The 18,872-nt window shown below is 39.7% G+C and overlaps 1 protein-coding gene across 1 annotated transcript in view; it reads right to left on the minus strand.

The window, feature by feature from the left end:
• Positions 1-16,370, minus strand: part of Plekhg7 (pleckstrin homology and RhoGEF domain containing G7) — a 63,109-nt gene extending 46,739 nt beyond the window's left edge. Inside the window, exons 1-2 of the mRNA XM_077799041.1 lie at positions 15,678-16,370; positions 14,890-14,912 (exon numbers count right to left, since the gene is read on the minus strand). Of these exons, the coding sequence (XP_077655167.1) occupies positions 14,890-14,912; positions 15,678-16,370 (716 nt within the window). The remainder of the gene's footprint in view (positions 1-14,889; positions 14,913-15,677) is intronic.
• Between the last annotated feature and the right edge of the window lie 2,502 nt (positions 16,371-18,872).

Genomic DNA, 18,872 nt, shown 5'->3' on the forward strand with positions numbered 1-18,872 from the left:
CTTGTTGAGTAAATACATATTGGCTGGTAGAATAAAATATTGACAGACTTCAAATGAATTTGGTTTTGTATTCTGAATCATAAATAAGTAATTATATGTATATAGAAAAGCCAAATATAATTTGAGTCCCCCCTACCTCCCCACCTTAGGTCCCATTATAGGTGGTTAAATTACCACTATCCATGTCTCTCTAGCCTGGGTAATTCTAGCATAAGGGAACTGTTTGGGACCACACAGGTCAGGTTTGGAGTTGAATTTATACATATGGACCTGCCTGGTACAGGTTTTGAGCCATGACCTTGGCTTTTTGTCTTTGTGGTCAAAACCCTGTGATGCTCATTCTGGGAGGTGGAGATGTCCCTGGAAAGGCATAACATAACCTGTGTGGATGTGAACATTTTTTTTTTTGTTCATCAAGAAGGCATAGGGTTAATAACAATATCAAGAACCATAGCTGTTACCATAGGGAGACCTAGGAAAACAATTAGAAAGAATTCTTGCCCCCCTATAATATGAAGAGACGTGGATTGGTGCAGAAGACGTGCTCTTGCATTCCATGCCTGGTGATGAACTAGATTTCTGGGGACCTGAAAAAGACCCTGATCTGTGTCACATGGAGTGGCTCAAATCATTGGATTAATGATATTAATGCAAATAGTTGTAATGAGATCAGCATGACTTTAAATTTAGGTCTCCTGTAGGTGTGAGAACACATGCTTGGTTCCAAACTGACGTCTCATTTTTGCTGTTCTAAATACCAGGATTGCTCCTTTTAAAAAGCAGCGTGCAGGCAGGATCATTGCCCTGGGTTCTGGATTGATTATCCCCTGGAAGTGAGCATTGTCATGAGGTCAGACTCTTCACCGACCTTCCCCAAACAAAATGGTGTGTGCGTGGGGGTAGAAGTGTCCTGGGTAAAGGCAGCAGGAAGCATAAATTTTAGAAATTTGATTTCCTCGTGAGGAAATTAAACTAGGAAATAAAAAATAATAATAAATGCAAAATATTTAGGGTGTGGCTGGCAACCCACTGTCACTATGAAAGTACAGTGCAATCTATGCTGCCCTCCATTTGTTTGGAAAAACACAACGAAAGAAGTATCTTTGAGCAATGCATTTCTTGGTTGTTGTTTTCTGGTCTGATGCTTGGCTATTTTGATTCTTTGCTTCAGGACAAATTTCTGAATCCCTGGGGCTGTATAACTGGGTGCCTCACCTAGACTTTGCAGCCCTCTAGGGCTTGACACGCCTGCCTTGGCCTGCCCACCCCCACTCAGAAACCCCAAACACTAACCCTGAGTTGCGATGCCCCAAGCCGGTCAGATCCGAAGGGACTAGTCCCATGGTTGCAGGAATAATCTTGTCTCCCTCCTGGTACCAGAATGTCTCCTTATTCTGTCCTCTGCTGCAGACCGGAGGATCCATGGTGTGGGCTGGGACAGAAACAATGCAGAGAATCCAGGGAATTCCCCCCACTGCTGATCAGGCCCTGAGCCCATGAGTCAACGCTCAACAATGAAGTTGCTCTGTTGTGTTGGTGCAAGGAAAGTTTCTGGGTGCTAGAAATGTGCCCCCCAGTGGATGGATGCCCAATGCATACATTTTGTTGGTCTAGGTGACTATGACTCTTACAATCAGCCAGCAATTACTGAGCACCAGTTTTTCTAGGCACTTTGTTAAGTACCTACATGCATTATAGTCAGATGGATTTCTCACAAGTACCCTAAGAAGTGGACATTCTCATTCACATTTTAGACCAAAGGAAATCGAGGCTTAAAAAGACAGATAAAGAGCTGGGGCTGTAGCTCAATGGAAGAACGCCCACCTCGCATGTGTGAGGCACTGGGTTCCATCCTCAGCACCACATAAAAATAAATAAAGATACTGTGTCCAACTACACATAAAAAAATATATTTTTTTAAAAAAAGATGGATAAAGAACTTGCCTAAGGACACATTGTTTTAGTGAACGACAGAACCAGAATCCAAAATTATTCAAATATGAAGAACCAACACCAAAGGGATTTGTAAATAGGAAGAAGAGAAAGAGATATGGCCCATCATTGTAAAGGACAAATACTTTGAAAAGCGGATATAATGATGGTAACTACTTTAGTAAAGGAAGGAGTATAATAGGTTGAATGGTGGCCACTGAAAAATATTTTAATCCTTAGAACCCATGAATGTGAATTTATTTGTCAAAGATGTCATTAAAGAGATGAGATTATTCTAGATTGTCAGGTAGGCTCCGAGTCTAATGCCAAGTGTCTTTATAAGAGATAGCTAATGAAGAGGCACAGAATAAAGAGAGAAGGTCATGTGAAGACAGGTGGACAGTGATTAATAATGTGACATGCTCACAAGCTCAGGAATGCCTGGTGAAGGTGCAGGGAAGGGTCCTTCCCTAGATTAGAATTTCAGATTTGTGGCTTCCAGAACTGAGAGGATACATTTTTATTGTTTAAAGCTACCTGGTTTGTGGTACTTCGTTACAGCAACCACAGGAATCTAATACTGGGGCCATGTAGTTGGGCTCAGGACTTAGATTCCTGATGTGACCTATATCATGTGTGACCTTAGGGTGTTGCTTCCTTGGGTCTCCATTCCCTATGTGGAAAAGAAGTGTGGTGAGACCCTTTCCGTCCCTCAAGATAGAGGATTCAGTAGCATCATGCTCATTGTCCCTTCAGTGGGCAGTGGACGGGAGTGGTAATTGTGGGGTAGTAATTTATCTTGGCAGAAATGTTTGAAGATGAATAACTCAAAGTTCCCTCTTTAGACATATGACTAATAGATCACTTACATTTTAAAAATCTTCCTTCTATACAGTGGATTTAAAACAAGGCTTTAATTCCTAGGTGCAGTATTTAAGGGAGAACAATTAAAAAGGCTAGAGCATTTGGAAGGCAGGTAGCAACTTCTCTATGGTGACATGTGACCCTCTCTGGAACAAAATCTTATTTGAATAAGGCACAGTCTCATCTTTTCCCTTCCGACAAATGTTGCCCAATGGTTTTCTATCAGTCAGGTGGTTCTCAGATTCCTATTTCTCAGAAACTATAATCCTTGATAGTAAAAGCTGATGGTAAATGTTGCCTTTTTAAGCAGGCGCTCTCTAGCAGTTGGGTGACAGAAGTAGCAGCTATTCTATTTTAAGAATTGTAATGTTCTATCCTACACAAGAAATATAGGGCAATTTGCAGTGCTTGCTTATAATTATGGGTTGATTACACAGGAAGAGCAAATTAAGAATCAGTCATGGTCTTTTTTTTTTTTAAATACTCCTGTTATTAACAGAGAAATGACAACTCTGCTGCCAATTATGGAACTATAGCTCTCTTGGTTACCTGGGATACATTTTTCCATCAGGAGTTTCAGAAGATTTGGGGGAATGTATGTTTGTAATTGCTAGTTCAACTTCCTACTAGAATGTTCCATTTGATTGTGGAAATTCAATTGAGAAGACAGAAAGAATGAGGGGTTTCTACATAGTTTACAGACTTGAACCTGGGATCCGGTGGTTGCTTCAGAAAGGGGAAGTGAACCAGTGAAAGATGCATGGCAGCCACATCCTTTGGAACACAGAGCAGGGACCCCATTTGGGGGTCTCACCAGTGTATTCAGTACCTTGTGCTGTGACTCCTTGGGCTTGATCAGTTGTCTTTTCCACACAAGAGTCAAATACTATTTAATGGGATCAGACAATAATCAGACAAATCCCTGTAAACCCAAGGTACATTCAAGAGATAAGCAGAAAATAATAAGAAAGATGGGAGACGTCAAAGGATCTTGAGAAAAACCAATAAGTCCTTGGAGGACAAAATATACAAAACAAGAAGGAGATCACATAATTTCCCCCACAAAAAGTGCCCAAATCTAACTAGCCAATCTACTTCCTTTATTGTTCTTCCTTGAACATTTATGGAGTACCTACCATGTAGCAGGCATTGTATACTTGGGAAACAGTGAAGAATAAATAGACAAAAACCATTTTCCTGGAATGCCCATTCTGGAGGATGCTGGAAGAGGAAGGGTACATGGCTCCTCTCTTGCCAGGCCCACATCAGGAGCAATGCCCCAAGACTGCTGCCTTCTCTGTCCGCAAATTGACAACAGACTAGCTATAAGTTTCTGGTTAATACTCTTCCAACAATCTTTTAAAGAACTTATTGAGAGGTGATTCAAGATGGCGGGCTACAGGAAGCTTGCATCTACCTGCTATGTAGCTCAGGATTCAAGCACTGGGAGTACTGTTCCTCAGGAAGGTAGATAAAAGGGATTTTACTAAAATTCAATATTGGACAGTCAGAGTTTTAGAGACTTAGAAATTGGGGTACATTAAACAAAGAAGAAAGGCTAAATTGGAGCCAAGAGGGTTGCAGCAACTGTGGTAGCAGCACTGGTTCAGCACAGAGAGAGTGAGAACCCAGAGAGAAATACCAAATTCAATACAGAAAAATCTGAGATCAGGAAAGAAGCCTGAACTTAGCTGATCCAGAAGCTTCACCGTGCACTGATACCTGAAAAGTGTTCTGTTTCTCAAATGGCTGTGGGAGTTGAGGCCAGCCATCTTGAGGAGGCTACGCTACAGCTACTGCTGTAGGATCTAGGAGATTTGAGAGCAAACACGACTACACTGTCCTGGCAAGTGCCTGCCATGTGGCCTTGGGGGTTACATAGCAGAATGTGTGTGAAACAGGCACCAAGATGATGGTACCTAGAGGAATTCAAGTCAGAAAAGCAAAGGAGAGCCCAACTTGCTTTTCCGTTGAGTCTGGGAACTCACATGACCTGCTGCAGTGGGTCAGGAATCTGAACAGGCAGCTGTGAACAAACTCAGGGACTAAACCCAGGAAAGCCGTGCTCATGGGCCTCTGACTATGTGAAGGATTGGCTGCTCTGCTCCATGAGTGGAATTCTCAGGTGGTTCCTGAGATCCAGACTCCTGTCAGAGATTGGCAGTTGCCAGGCCCGAAGGAAGTCAGTGTGTTGATTTAATTTCTCCAGAGCAGACACCATCCAACAAAGCCCCTGAGGCCTGATTAGACCTAAGCCCCAGCTACAGAAACTCTACTCAGAATTCTGCAGCAGTCCTGGGAGAGTAGATCTGGTCTGTGGGGACAAAACTCCATCTGACAGTACATTCCACTCCATCCTACCTCATACTGGTGAGATGCAAGCTGACAATTAATTAATCCAGCTTCAGGGTTAAGCCAGTCCAACTGGCAGGTCAGAGAGCAACACAAAAAGAGAACGGGGTCAAAAACCCCTTCTCCATACAGAGCTCAAGAAGAAATGGAAAGAAAGAGAGCCGGTCATAAGCGGTTACTACCCATTCTTGTTGACTATTTTGACCATCTCAGTGAAATGATCCCCTAATTTTTCATTAAATATTCTTTCTTTTGCCTTGTGTGTGTGTGTGTGTGTGTGTGTGTGTGTGTAAATGTATATGCCTGAGTTCTTGCTATGCTGATTGGTTCGTGGACATATATACATACAAATATTGGCTTCTTTTTTCTCATTTTTAAAATGTGGTTATTATTTCTTGCCTTGTCTTTTGAGGTTTAGGATTTGTTTGCAATTTTTTGTTTTGTTTTTGTTTCTTTTGTTTCTCTTTCTCTCTTTTGCCAAGAGCTAAATTCTGTTGTTCTCTCTTTCTCTCTCCCTTTATTTTGTATCTCTTATTTTTTTTTCTCCTGCTTCTTTATAACTATCACCTGCAGTATCTCTTCTTCATTCTCTGTTCACTTTTTGAAACTGTAAACTCTTTCCTACCTTCCTGTCCCATTTGCTTTTCTCTTACTTAACTGTATTTTTAACCATCTTTTAGAACTAACTGGTTTATATAACTCCTGCCACCCCCCACCATTTATGCTGTTGCAGTTATTATTGCTGTGGGTGATATAGTTGACACCTGTTGTTTGCTTTAATGCCAGGTCTAGTTTATGGTTACTTATTGCTTTTGCTATTGGCAACTGCTGACCCCACCATTTCTGTTTTTAGTGGCAATTAACATTGTAGCTGTCACAGTGTGAACCAGGTAATTATTATTTTTTAGAATTAATTAATTAATTTTAATTAGTTATATATGACAGCGGAATGCATTTTGATTCATTGTACATGATTGTGGGCAATTATTTTAATGCTGTATATTGTTTGCATCAGTTGTTGCTAACATTTGTTTTCCCCTAGTATGTGAGGTTCTGGGAACCTACAGGGATACTACAACTTCATAGGGTAGAGACCCTACTGCTGAACTCAACCAAAAGACAGTGTACTTCGTTCCACACACAAAGTTATGGCACTCAATCTCAGCTACAGTTTAATACAAAGTATAGAAGAGACAAAATCCCAAACTTACAACTAGGTCCCAAGTAGAAATGGCTAGGGGTGGATCTCAGGTTTCATTCACAGATATCCACTGCTATAGCAAAAACAGAGAAAATCAACACAAAGGCTGCAGAGACCACCTACGAGAGTCTCAATTGAGATCACTTTAAGGCACTTTGGCAAGTGAAGACTGTGCCCTAAAAAGGCCCACACATAAGAGTGGAAGAGAAATCCCTCCCAATGAATGCATAAAACACAACACAGGAACGCAAGAAATACGAAAAAATCATAGCACCTCATAAAGTTCATAATTTACTAGCAACTGACCCCAAAGATATTAAAATGGATGAAATATAAGGTAAAGAATTCAAAAGAATTATTATAAAAGTGATCAATGAATTCCAAGAGAACACAGAAAAACAACTGAATGGATTAAGGAAGTCAGTACAGGATATGAATGAGAAATTCAATACAGAGACAGAGATATTGGAAAGGAATCAAATAGCAATCTTGGAAATGAAAGACGCAATAAGTCAAATAAAATGTTCAATTGAAATTCTCTCAAATCGAGTAGACCATGCTGAAGACAGAATTTCAGAGCTGGAAGACAAAATGGCCAACTTTGAATATTCAGACAGCATTAAAGAAAATAAGAATCAGTAAACATTGTAGAACAACCAATAAAACAAAACAAAACAAAACAAAAAAGAAACAAAGGCAGTTGGCACTAGTCCCCCTTGCTTTTCCTCTGAGGTCCATCTTTTTTCTAGTCAGGCCCTCAACTAATTGGATTAGACCCATCCATATTTTGGAGGGAAATCTGTTTTATCCCAAATCCACTCATTTAAATGTAAATTAGATTTAATGTCAGAAACAATCAGAATAAAATTTGACCAAAAAAAAATAAAACAAAAAACATTGTAGAATATACAAGAAATCTGAGACAACATTAAGAGCCCAGAAGAGAATCACTGGAATTGAGGTGCGTTGTGAGATGCAGGCTAATGAAATGGGTAAACTCTTCAGGGATTAATAACAGAAAAGTTTCAAAAGCTTGAGAATGAGATAGACATCTAGATACAGAAGATATTCAGAACCCCAAACAAACAGGATCAAAAGAGAACCTTTCCATAACACATTAAAATTAAAGCACCTAACAGAGAGAATAAGGATAGAATTTTAAAAGACTTGAGAGAAAAATGTCAGCTACCTTTAGTATCAAGCCAATCAGAATTACTTATGATTTCTCAGCACAAAATCTAAAGGCCAGGAGGCCTTGGAATGATATGATTCAAGACCTGAAAGAAAATAACTGTCAACCAACACTTCTATATCCGTCAAAGCTATCCTCCAAATTGAAAGAGAAAATAAAAACCTTCCAAGATAAGCAGAAACAAAAAGAATTTATGACAACTAACCCAGTCCTACAGAACTTATGTAACGGAAACTCCACACAGAAGAAATCAAAAACAAGCCCCAGAGTTCACAAATGAACAAATCTCATTTGAAGAGTAGGTAAGCAAATGATAAACAGGACAAAATTAAACATTAGAAATAGACTGAAATGACAGGAAATTAATAAACATCTCTCTATAATAACATTAAATGGTCTCAATTATCCAGTTAAAAGATTTAGGCTGGAAGAATGGATTAAAAACCAAGACCCAATTACATGTTGCTTGCAAGACATGAACCTTACAGGCAAAGACAGCCACAGGCTGAAAATTAAAGAATCAGCAAACATTGTAGAATATACAAAGATGATATACCATATGAATGGAGCCCCCAAACTAACAAGAGTAGCTACTCTTATATTGGATGAAGCAAACTTCAAACCAAAATTACTCCAAAGAGACAAAGAAGGTCATTTCATACTGGTAAAGGGAAAATCTAACAAGAAGATATAACCATAATAAATATGCCCCAAATGTGGGTGGAAGTAATTACATAAAAGAGGCACTACTCAAATTGAATCTTCAGGTAGAACCTAGCACAATAATACTGGGTGATTTCAACACATCTCTCACCATTGGATAGGTCATCCAGACATAAAGTTGGTAAAGATTCTTTGGACTTGAAAAATATTATAATCAAGTGATCTTAATAGACATCTATAGAATATTTCGTCCTACAACAGCTGAATAAACTTTCTTTTCAGCAGCCCATGGAACCTTCTACAAAATAGACCATATTTTAGACCACAAAGCAACTCTTAGCAAATACAAAACATTATATAATCCCTTGCATCTTATCAGACCATAATGGAAAGAAATTAGAAATTAACATGACAAAACTCTATTGAAACTATATAAACACATGGAGATGGAATAATATATTTTTGAAAAATAAATGGGTGATAGAGAAGTCAAGGGAGAATTAAAATATTCTTAGACTCAAATGAGAATAATGATACAACATACCAGAACCTTTGAGGCACTATGTAGGTATTTCTAAGAGGAAAGTTTATAGCTATGAGTGCCTACATAAGAAAATCAAAAATATTCAAAAAAACAACCTAATGATGTGTCTCAAGATCCTTGGGGGGGAAAAACCCAATTTCAAAACCAGTATAAGGAAGAAAATAATTAAGATCAGAGCTTAATGATCAATGAAATTGAGAATAGAAAAAAAAATACAAAGGATAAATGAAACAAAGAATTGTTTCTTCAAAAGGAGAAACAAGATTGATAAGCTCTTAGCCAAGCTCACCAAAATAAAAAGCCAGAAGACCCACATTAATAAAATTAGAGATGCAAAAGAAGAAATCATAACAGACATAACAAAAATACAGTGAATTGAATACTTACATGCAAAGACAGCCATATATTGGAAAATATAGAAAAAAAATGGCTACGTTTCTAGACACAGACAACCTGTCAAAATTTAATCAAAAGGATATGGGAAATCTAAATAGACCAATAACCAGAAATGCAATAGAAGCAGTAATAAAAATCTTTTCAACAACAACAACAAAAAAGCCCAGGATCAGATGATTTCTTAGCTAAAGATTTAGCTAAGATCTACCAGATCTTTAAAGAAAAACAAATCCCAATATTCCTCAAATTATTCCATGAAATAGAGATAGTACACTTCCAAATTCATTCTATGAAACCATTATCACACTCATACCAAAACCACATAAGGGCACATCAAGGAAAGAAACTATAGATCAATATTATTGACGGAAATAGATGCAAAACCCCTTAATAAAATATTAGCAAATTGCATTCAACAATATATTTAGAAGATTGTATATCATGACCAAGTTGAATTTACCCAGAGATGCAAGGATGTTTTAACATATGCAAATCAGTAAATGCAATTCATCACATAAATAAAATTCAGAACAAAAATCACTTAGTCATCTCAATAGATTCAGAGAAAGCCTTTGACAAAATTCAGCTAAGATAAAAACACTGAAGAAACTAAGGATAGAAGGAAACTACTTCAACATCTTAAAGGCTATATGCAAAAATCCAAAGCCAACCTCATAGAAAATGGGGGAAAATTGATAACATTTCCTTTAAAATATGGAACAAGACAAGGAGTTCACTCTCACCACTCCTATTTAACATAATTCTAGCCAGAGAAATTAGACAATAAAAGGAACAAAAATAAGAAAAAAAGATGTAAAATTATCACTGTTTGCTGATGTTATGATCCTATATTTAGAAGATCCAAAAAACTCCACCAAAAGACTGCTTTAGCTAATAAACAAATTTAGCAAAGTAACAGGTTACAAAACCAACATACAAAAATCAGTATTTTTCCTATATATCAACTGTCTGATGGAAAGAAATCAAGAAAAAATAATCCCATTCAAAACAGCCTCAATCTAACCAAGGAATTGAAAGACCTCTACAAGGAAAGCTATAGAATACTGAAGAAAGATATTGAAGAAAACACTAGAAGATAGAAAGGCCTCCCATGCTCGTGGATAGGCAGAATTAATATTGTTAAAATGCCCATTCTACCAAAAGCAATGTACAGATTCAATGCAATCTCCATCAAAATACTAGTGACCTTCTTCACGGAATAGGAAAACAAAAACAAAACAAAACAAAACAAAACAGTCCTAAAGTTCATTTGGAAGAAGGAAAAATCCAGAATAGCCAAAGCAATTCTAAGCCCCAAAAAGCAATGCTGGAGGCATCAAAATCCCTGAATTCTAATTGTACTACAGAGCTAAAGTAACAAATGGCATAAAAACAGACACATAGGCCAATGATTCAGAATAGAAGACACAAGAGACAAATACCCAGATATAGTCAAATGATCCTGGACAAAGGTACCAAAAGCACATTGGAGAAAAGCAGCCTTTGTAACAAATGGTGCTTGGAAAACTGGCTATCCCTATGTAGTTGAATGAGGCTAGACTCTTATTTACTACTCTGCACAAAATTCAACTCAAAATGGATCAAAGACCTAGGAATTAACCAGAAAATATTAAACCCCTAGAAGAAAACACAGGGTCAACACACCAGCATATAGGTGCAGGCAACAACTTCCTCAGTAGAACCCCCAAAAGCTCAGGAAATAATGCCAACGGTTAATAAATGGGCCAGCATTAAGTTAAAATGCTTTTGCACAGCAAAGGAAATAATTAAGAATCTGAAGAGAGAACCTACACCATAACATCTTTGCTAGGTTCCTTTCTGGAAGAGGTTAATATCTAGAATATATTAAAAAAAAAAACTTAACACCCATAAAATAAAATAACCCAATTAATAAATGGGAAAATGAATTTAACAGACACTTCTCAAAGGAAGAAAGACAAATGGCCAACAAATGTATGAAAAAATGTTCAACATCCTTAGCAATTAGGTAAATGCAAATTAAAACTACACAGAGATTTCATCCCACACGAGTCAGAATGGCAGTCATCAGGAACAATAATAAATGCTGGAGAGGATGTGGAGAAAAAAGAACACTTTTACACTGTTGGTGGGATTGTAAATTAGTACAACCATTATGGAAATCAGTATGGAGTTTCCTCAAGAGACTAGGCATGGAATTACCTTATGACACAGCTATGTCACTCCTCAGTATTTATCCTGAAGAATTAAAGTTATCTTACCACAGTGATACATGCATACCTCGGTTTATATAGAAGCACAATTCATAATAGTTAAACTATGGAACCAATCTAGGTGTCCATCAGTGGATAAATGGATAAAGAAAATGTGCTATATATACACAATGGAATTTTATTCAGCCATAAAGAAAAATGATATTATGGCATTTGCAGGAAAATGGAGACCGTTATGTTAAGTGAAATAAGTCCAACTCAGAAGGTAGAAGGTCATATGTTTTCTTTCTTATGTGGAAGATAGAGACGAAAAAGGAAAAGAAAGGTGGTGGTGGTGGGGGGAGTCTCATGAAAATCAAAGGGAAATCAATAGGGGAAAGGGACCGGGGAGAGAGAGGTAGGGAGAAAAGGGGGAATTGCTGGGAAGGGATATTGGTGAAATCACAGTGTTATATTGTGTGCATGCATGAACATGTAACAACAAATCACATCATTGTGCACCAATAAAACAATGTGGGGGAAAAATCTTACTGAGAATCTTCTCCATTTATGGTATTTCTGTTTTCTAGCATGACACTGTTACATGCTAGGTACATAACATTTTTTAAATGAAAGTCTGTGGAAGGTTTAATATTGTATAAACTTAATGTTCAGACAAATCAGATGAATTTTTCTTGATCAATCGTTTAACTCTGGCATCATAATATTTTAGAAAGAATACATCAATGCCTTGCATACAGGAAATGCAGAACAAATGAATGAACGGTGTTTGCTACTACAACCTGGAGGTCACACTGAATGTTCAGAGCTGGTTTCTGAAGTGACTACTGAGCTGTAGTATTAAATCAGGGTCAAAGGCTTATGAGATGATTACTCTTTGTATCTCAAAGGATGAAAACATCTATTTCCAGCAGTTGCAGAAATTACCCAAGATCCCGTTGCCAGAAATAAATGGAGATGGGATTCAAACTCAGGCCTTTGACTCCAGTCGCTTTTAACTCCATGTTATGCTGCCCTCTAGTGGTAACCCCAGAGGGATCGGCCTTCCAGGGAAGTTTTACTGTTATTTTTATGTGATTTCTTCCTCAAAATAGACTTTCAAATAACTTGTCCGTTGGTTTTTATGATAATATTGCCCTACTTGCTCATTTGGATCTATTTAGCTTTCTTCCCATTTCCTTGAGTGCTGAAGGATAGCTTTTATTCTCACAGAAATATAATATGTACATTCCCTTCTCAGCTGCAGGGCTGACCTGAAAATGAGGTCAGGCAGGCAGCTTTTTGTGTATATAGAATGTAAGGAGTGCCAGGAGGCCCTCCCTACCCAGGAAATGTCCTTCCCTCACATCCTGATGCTTAAAATTCCAACACGCTTCTGTTTCTAGCTATGTAATTTTTCACAATGAAATACATCGGGGATAAAAAGACATTGTAAGCTAAGCATCCTGCCAGCATGCTTGTTTTCTTTTAACCACCAATCCTTTACTGAGTAGGGGTTTTTGGAAGTGGACTCCAGTTGGGTACAGAGTACTGGAGATTTGAAGCTAATTAAGAAGTGATTTCTGATCTCAGGAAGGTTTGATTTGGGAAGCAGATAAATGCAAAGGAAACACAATACACTGTTTTGGATGCCAGGATGCAGGCATTTAAAAGGTGCAGGGAAATCCAAAAAGGGAGGAATGTACTGGCTCTACTTGCAAATGTGAGAGCATATATATTAAGCCTGAAGACTTTCACACTTTAGTAAGAATGTATTGTAAAGACTTTTGTTTCAGGAGGCATTCTTTGGTGATAGGAAAGGGTTTGGAGTGAGTACGAATTCATGCACATATTATAGAAGAAGAGAGAGAACAGTAATCAGAAAAAAAAAATTCCTTTCAAAGTTGAGCTAGCTCAGTAATGGAAACATTGAACACCCAGTTGTGTAAGCAGCTCACAGGTCATTCATGTCAACTTTCTTCCTTTCACCCCTCACCAAGCCTAGCTGATTATATCTCCTGCATCTCTTGTCCATGGAGATACTTTTTAACTCCATTGGGCTCACGGTAGCCTAACCTACCAGCTTCTCATGCTCGGACATTGTATTTGCTCTGCTTGAGACCACCCATGTCCATCCTATGTCCATCGGATGATACCAATCCACTCAATGCCTTCACACTGCTGTTAGGGTAAGAAACAAAATTCCTAAACATCTAGTAGACCCTACCTGACCTGACTCTAATTGACACTGTTACCTTTCTCTGAGACTATTCTCCTCCTCACTCTCAGACACACCTGTATTAGGTGTGATTTTAGAGTATTATTCTGCTTCACTCCTATAGAAGATTTCTACCAATGGTCCCATCTTCACCAATCTGTCCACATTCTTTCCCACACAACACTTCAGTGCCCTCTTACTCATGGTGACGTGTAATTGCCTGGCTCTGAGTTCAGCCAAGTGACTTGCTTTGGCCAATAAAATTAGACAATGTTCAGAGCTCAGGCCCTAGAGGCCTTACGTGTTTCTGCTTGTTCCCATGAACCTCTCCCTTTTCTGTGAGGGGAATATGGTCCTAGGGAAAGGATAAGGGACATCTGGAATAGAAATATCCAACTGAGCCCAGCCTAGGGAAAGTGAACCCAGTGGACAAATGGATTTATGGGAAATGATAGCATTTAAGTGTTTTGGGGTTGCTTGTTATGTAGCAATAGCTAACTGATACCCTAGACACAATGATTTGCATTTTCTTGGGGCTTGATAAATATCCTCTATCTTTACTCTTCATATTAAACTTTTCTATTTTGGCAAATCAGGGTCAAAGACTGTATAGATTTATGAATAGCAAACTGTGGCTTGAAGATTGAGTCCTAGTAATAAAACAGTGGGTTATTCCCCCACGGCTCATCTGTGGCTTTCCAAACATGACAAGGGCTTTCTTTCCAATGCCATAAACTGGATGGATTAAATTGGGCATGGATCTTTCCATTCCTGCTATAGAAGTTTTTCATCCCTGGGAGGGATAGCAACTCTGCTGCTACAACCTGGAGGTCGCACTGAATGTTCAGAGCTGGTTTCTGAAATGACACAATCCACTTGCATTTTAGATAAAGGCAGAGTCTATCATAATAGGCATTTTAAAGGTCAGGCTAGAATCAAGCAGGACATCTTGTTCCTTTAATCCTTGTCCTTTGAATTTCTCTCTGAAAAAAAACTATTGAATATTTCTGCCTTTTCCATTTTCTCTACCCAGACGAAAGCTATTACTTAAATGGATGCTAATGAAGTCACAGGCCAAGACATTGACAACTCAAAATGAAAACTATGAGTGCCTGTGGTGTCTATCATACCCTGCACTCAAAGAGATGGCAAAATGCTGTGCCCTCAAAGGAGACTCCTGAACTCAAGACTCTTGCACCTTGCACTCCTGCGTGATGAGTGAGAGTGACTTGGGTGTTGATTACAACATCATCATCAGGTCAGAACAGAAATAAAGTCGTAAAAGAAAATGGTGCACAGGTGTCATGGCATGGGAGACAACCAACGTATACACACCTGGATTGATGCAGTTCTTCTCCCTGAAATAAAATTTAAAAGTCTTTGTTTTAGTCTTGCTTGAACCCATCCAATATTTCAAAGCAGACTTTTTTTTTCTTTTCTGGGGTGTGGGAGCCATGGAACCAGGGATTAAACTTGGGGGCACTCGACCACTAAGCCACATCCCCCGCCTTATTTTGTGTTTTATTTAGAGACAGGACTCACTGACTTGCTTAGTGCCTCACTTTTGCTGAGGCTGGCTTTGAATTTGAGATCCTCCTGCCTCAGCCTCCTGAGCTGCTGGGATTATAGGTATGCGCCACTGTGCCTGGCTGAAAGCAGATTCTTGAAGAAAAAAAAAAAACCCTATAAACTCTCTCAGTTAAAATGTTCTGGATTTGGAGGGTGGGGGGGTGAGGGGGCAGGGAATGAAGAATTTAAATAATTAGCTCTTTCTCCTCTTTTAATTCAGCCTTGCTCTGTCTTCAAATGGTGGTTTGCCAAAGGACCACCGCCACTACCCAATCAATGCCCGACAGACCACAGTTAGCCTCACCTTAGAGTGGGCCTTCAAGGACACAGGAGAAGGTGAATTAGGCTAGCATTCATTTTCCTTCCTCCAAATGGGACACCTCTTTGACTTGACAGCCAATGCTTCTAAAGGGTGTTTCTGTCCCCTCAACCCTGTCTTCCTGTGCTGTCTCCCATCCTGGGGCCCCTTGGTCCTGGGGGGAGTGGGCAACCCTGAGACCTGTTTTGCTTTTCAGTCCACCAAGTGCTAGGCAGGAGGCTTAGAGCTGAGTTACCTGAGGTCTTGGGGACCCTGCAGTAGGGCTGGGCGTTGAGTGGCCTTCTTGCCCTGGAAGAGAGGCCCAGTGAGGAGACCCCTCATTGATGGGCCGAAATGCAAGAAGGACATGTTCATCAGGGGTCCTGGTTGGGGACTTGAAGGAGTCAGCTGTGCTGAGGGTACTTTCAGGATCTGAAAGCCGTCCTGAGCGGGGTCTCAGGGGTGAGAGGGAAGGTGAAGAATCTCTTGGGCTTCCAGGTAGACTCTGGGAAAGGTGACCTGGGGAGCCTGTAGGATCTCTCCAGCTTTTCTGGGTGGACACATCCAAGACATCTTGGTGAGGTGGCGAGATGGAAGACCCCTGGCTACTGCCCCTTAATCTCCTCAAGGTGGGAGAGGTGGAGATGCGGCCGGGGGCTTGCCGGTCAAACTGGAGAAGGTTCCCTTGGTTCTCACAGAGCTTCTTGGACGGGTTCCAGGGCCCCTGAGGAGAGGTCCCACAGCCCTGGGGTGGCGCTTCAGGACAGGAAGACTCTGTTCTCCCCACAAAACTAAGAGGACCGACGGATGGAAGCTTCCAGGAGACAGCGTCTGGGTTGCTGTTCTCTGGAGCACAGTGAGGTGGCTGAGTTTCCAAATCCAAGGGCCACCCTTCCTCTGGCACTTCTTGGTCCTCTCCCAAAGGACAGTCACAGGCTGGTGGCTGCATCTCCCGTGGGGAGGAGCAGAAGGTGGAATCTGCAGTAAATGAGGAGACTGGGGTGAGGACAAAGGTTTCTGAAACTTCAAGGAAAACTTCTAGCTCTTCAGAAGAGATAAGTAGAGCCTAGTTCCCATTAGCATCCTTTACTGAGGATAATGAGCATAATGAGGATAATGAGGATAATGTGATTCGAGCTGCCATATCTAAATAGTCTACTGAAATCCAGTGACTGTCTGTTTAACATTCCTTCTCATTCCAAACAAACAAACAAACTTAAAAAACTTTAGTGACTTGAGGGGTTCCTTGGAAGTCACACAGCTAGCTACTTTTTAATTATTTCATTTTAAGAGAATCAAAAGTATGAAATATGATATGTCAAGATCAGTGTGATGTTTTGAACAACCAATTAAAAAAAGAGAATCAGATATACTTTAAATTCTATACATCTAGCTTGTATGTATGTATGTGTCTATTTATGTACTTTGGTGCATTCTAGAACAAAGAGAATAAGATCTATCCTTTGAGTTTTAAATTACATAATGAAACACATCTTCAAATATAATAAATGTAAAGATTTGACAAAAGACATTCCAGATTTTATCAATACCCATATATTTTTTTAAAAAAAATGACTTGAGTTTGAAAAGAAAAACTCAGGTGTCACCAGATATCCTGCTTCTCATGATTAGCTTATCCTCTAGAATGTACACAGGCCCAGTTACCTCCCTATTAAACCCTTCTCAGGCTCAAGGAAAGACTGATTCTTCTGCTTGACAATTTGATTCATGGCAAAATGGAAATGATCTATGGCAGTTCTTTTATTTTGTAGTTTCCCACACGAACAAAGTATTTCTGTGTGGGAAAACATTATTCCTCACCCATCCATCAATTATTTCATGACTGTCAACAGATGAGGGGTGAAAACGGAGAATAAATAATATAACCGTCTTCCCTTGCCATGAGCAATGGGCAAGGTGGCTTTAGACTGTGTGTGGATGGTTTGTGGATGAAACATCAGCAGTTGATTGCTTATTCTGAGACCTCCACAACAGTTTGAGCAAGCCTCTAATTCTCCAGTGAAGCAGCAACCTGGAACCCTTTGGGAATGAATATATTTGAGTCACCAAAATTTAAGGATACCAGTCATCTATGTTTTTTTAGTGCTATATAATTCCAATTGCATTGACAATATTTTTTAGGAGAGCATTTTTCTATAGTGTATTAATTTGTTTCAACTTGATAACAGCGAGGGCTGAAAGCCAATAAACTTTTTCTTGTGACCTGACCTCATTGCACTGACTATCACTCAAGTACTGTGCTGAAAGATGGTGATTGTTACTGTGTTTGTTGGAGTTCTGTGGTGTAGAAAGAATTAACAGGCTTTTAAATTCATCCTTACCAGTAAAGAGGAGGAACCCGGTGTTACCATGCAGTCGTGACGATGTTGTAACACTGATGATGAGGACTTCACGACTCTTATATTGACTCCCTGACTCTCACTGGGTTTCGGGTCAGATAAAATAATACTAGGTACTGGATTTTAGACTGGAGAATTGTTTAAGGAGCTACTTAGACAGCAATGAAAGTGAATTCAGTTCTTTTTTACAAAAGAAATTTGAAGTCCTCAATGTTGGGTTTGCTTTACTGTTTTGAGCTGAGGATTCAAATGCTATAAAACTTCACGTGTCACACCGGAACGCATGGGGTACCCTTTACTGGGGGTGGAACAAGGAGGGTAATGCCAGCTAGAACCTATATACAGAGAAGGCTGGGCTGCACTGGATTTGAAGGTTCATGATTTCTGGTCGCTGCTCTAGAGATTAATACCAGCTTTGTTGGAGAAGGAGAAGTCCTGCTCTGACCATAGATGAGCTCAGCTCTGTTAGGTGTGTTAGGTTTGCTCAGGTCCTGAGGCCCTGGCTGTTTCATGGAGGACCCAGTTCCTTATTTTCATGCCAAAAAATGTCTGAGCTGAGGTCTGGAGTTATAGGTACTTCCACATATGCACACACCCAAGGATTCTACTATTTTTCTTTAGAGGATTATCCAAGTTCAAGGCGGCAATAATGTTAAAGAAATTCAGTACGTTTACATGGGCCCTGCCATACTGGTTGTATCGGTTTCCTTAGGTTTCCCTTCTGTCCTTGGGGCCTGCTTTCTCCTCCTTGGAAGAGAGCCTTAGGTAGCCTTTTCAGCTGTCCAGATGTAGGTGTGTGATCACTGGTAGGAGGTTATCTATGTCCAGTAGGATTTAAGAGTCATTAAGTATTCTTTCTTGGCCAGTGTCCTAAATACTGGAACCAAAGCATTACTAATGGCACTTGGGCCACGGCATGGTGACTGGCAACATGACTCACCCAGCACTGGAGAAAAGCAGCAGGACTTTGGGAAGTGGCTGGTAGAGAGATCGGAAGGGTTCAAACTCAGGTGGATCTGGCTTCTCTTCCAGCTTCTCTGCCAACTAAGTCATGTGACCCACAATGAGCCATTTCTCTGTCTGCCTGTGTG

The sequence above is a fragment of the Urocitellus parryii genome, chromosome 5 (assembly GCF_045843805.1).
Source record: "Urocitellus parryii isolate mUroPar1 chromosome 5, mUroPar1.hap1, whole genome shotgun sequence".
Lineage (NCBI taxonomy): Eukaryota > Metazoa > Chordata > Mammalia > Rodentia > Sciuridae > Urocitellus > Urocitellus parryii.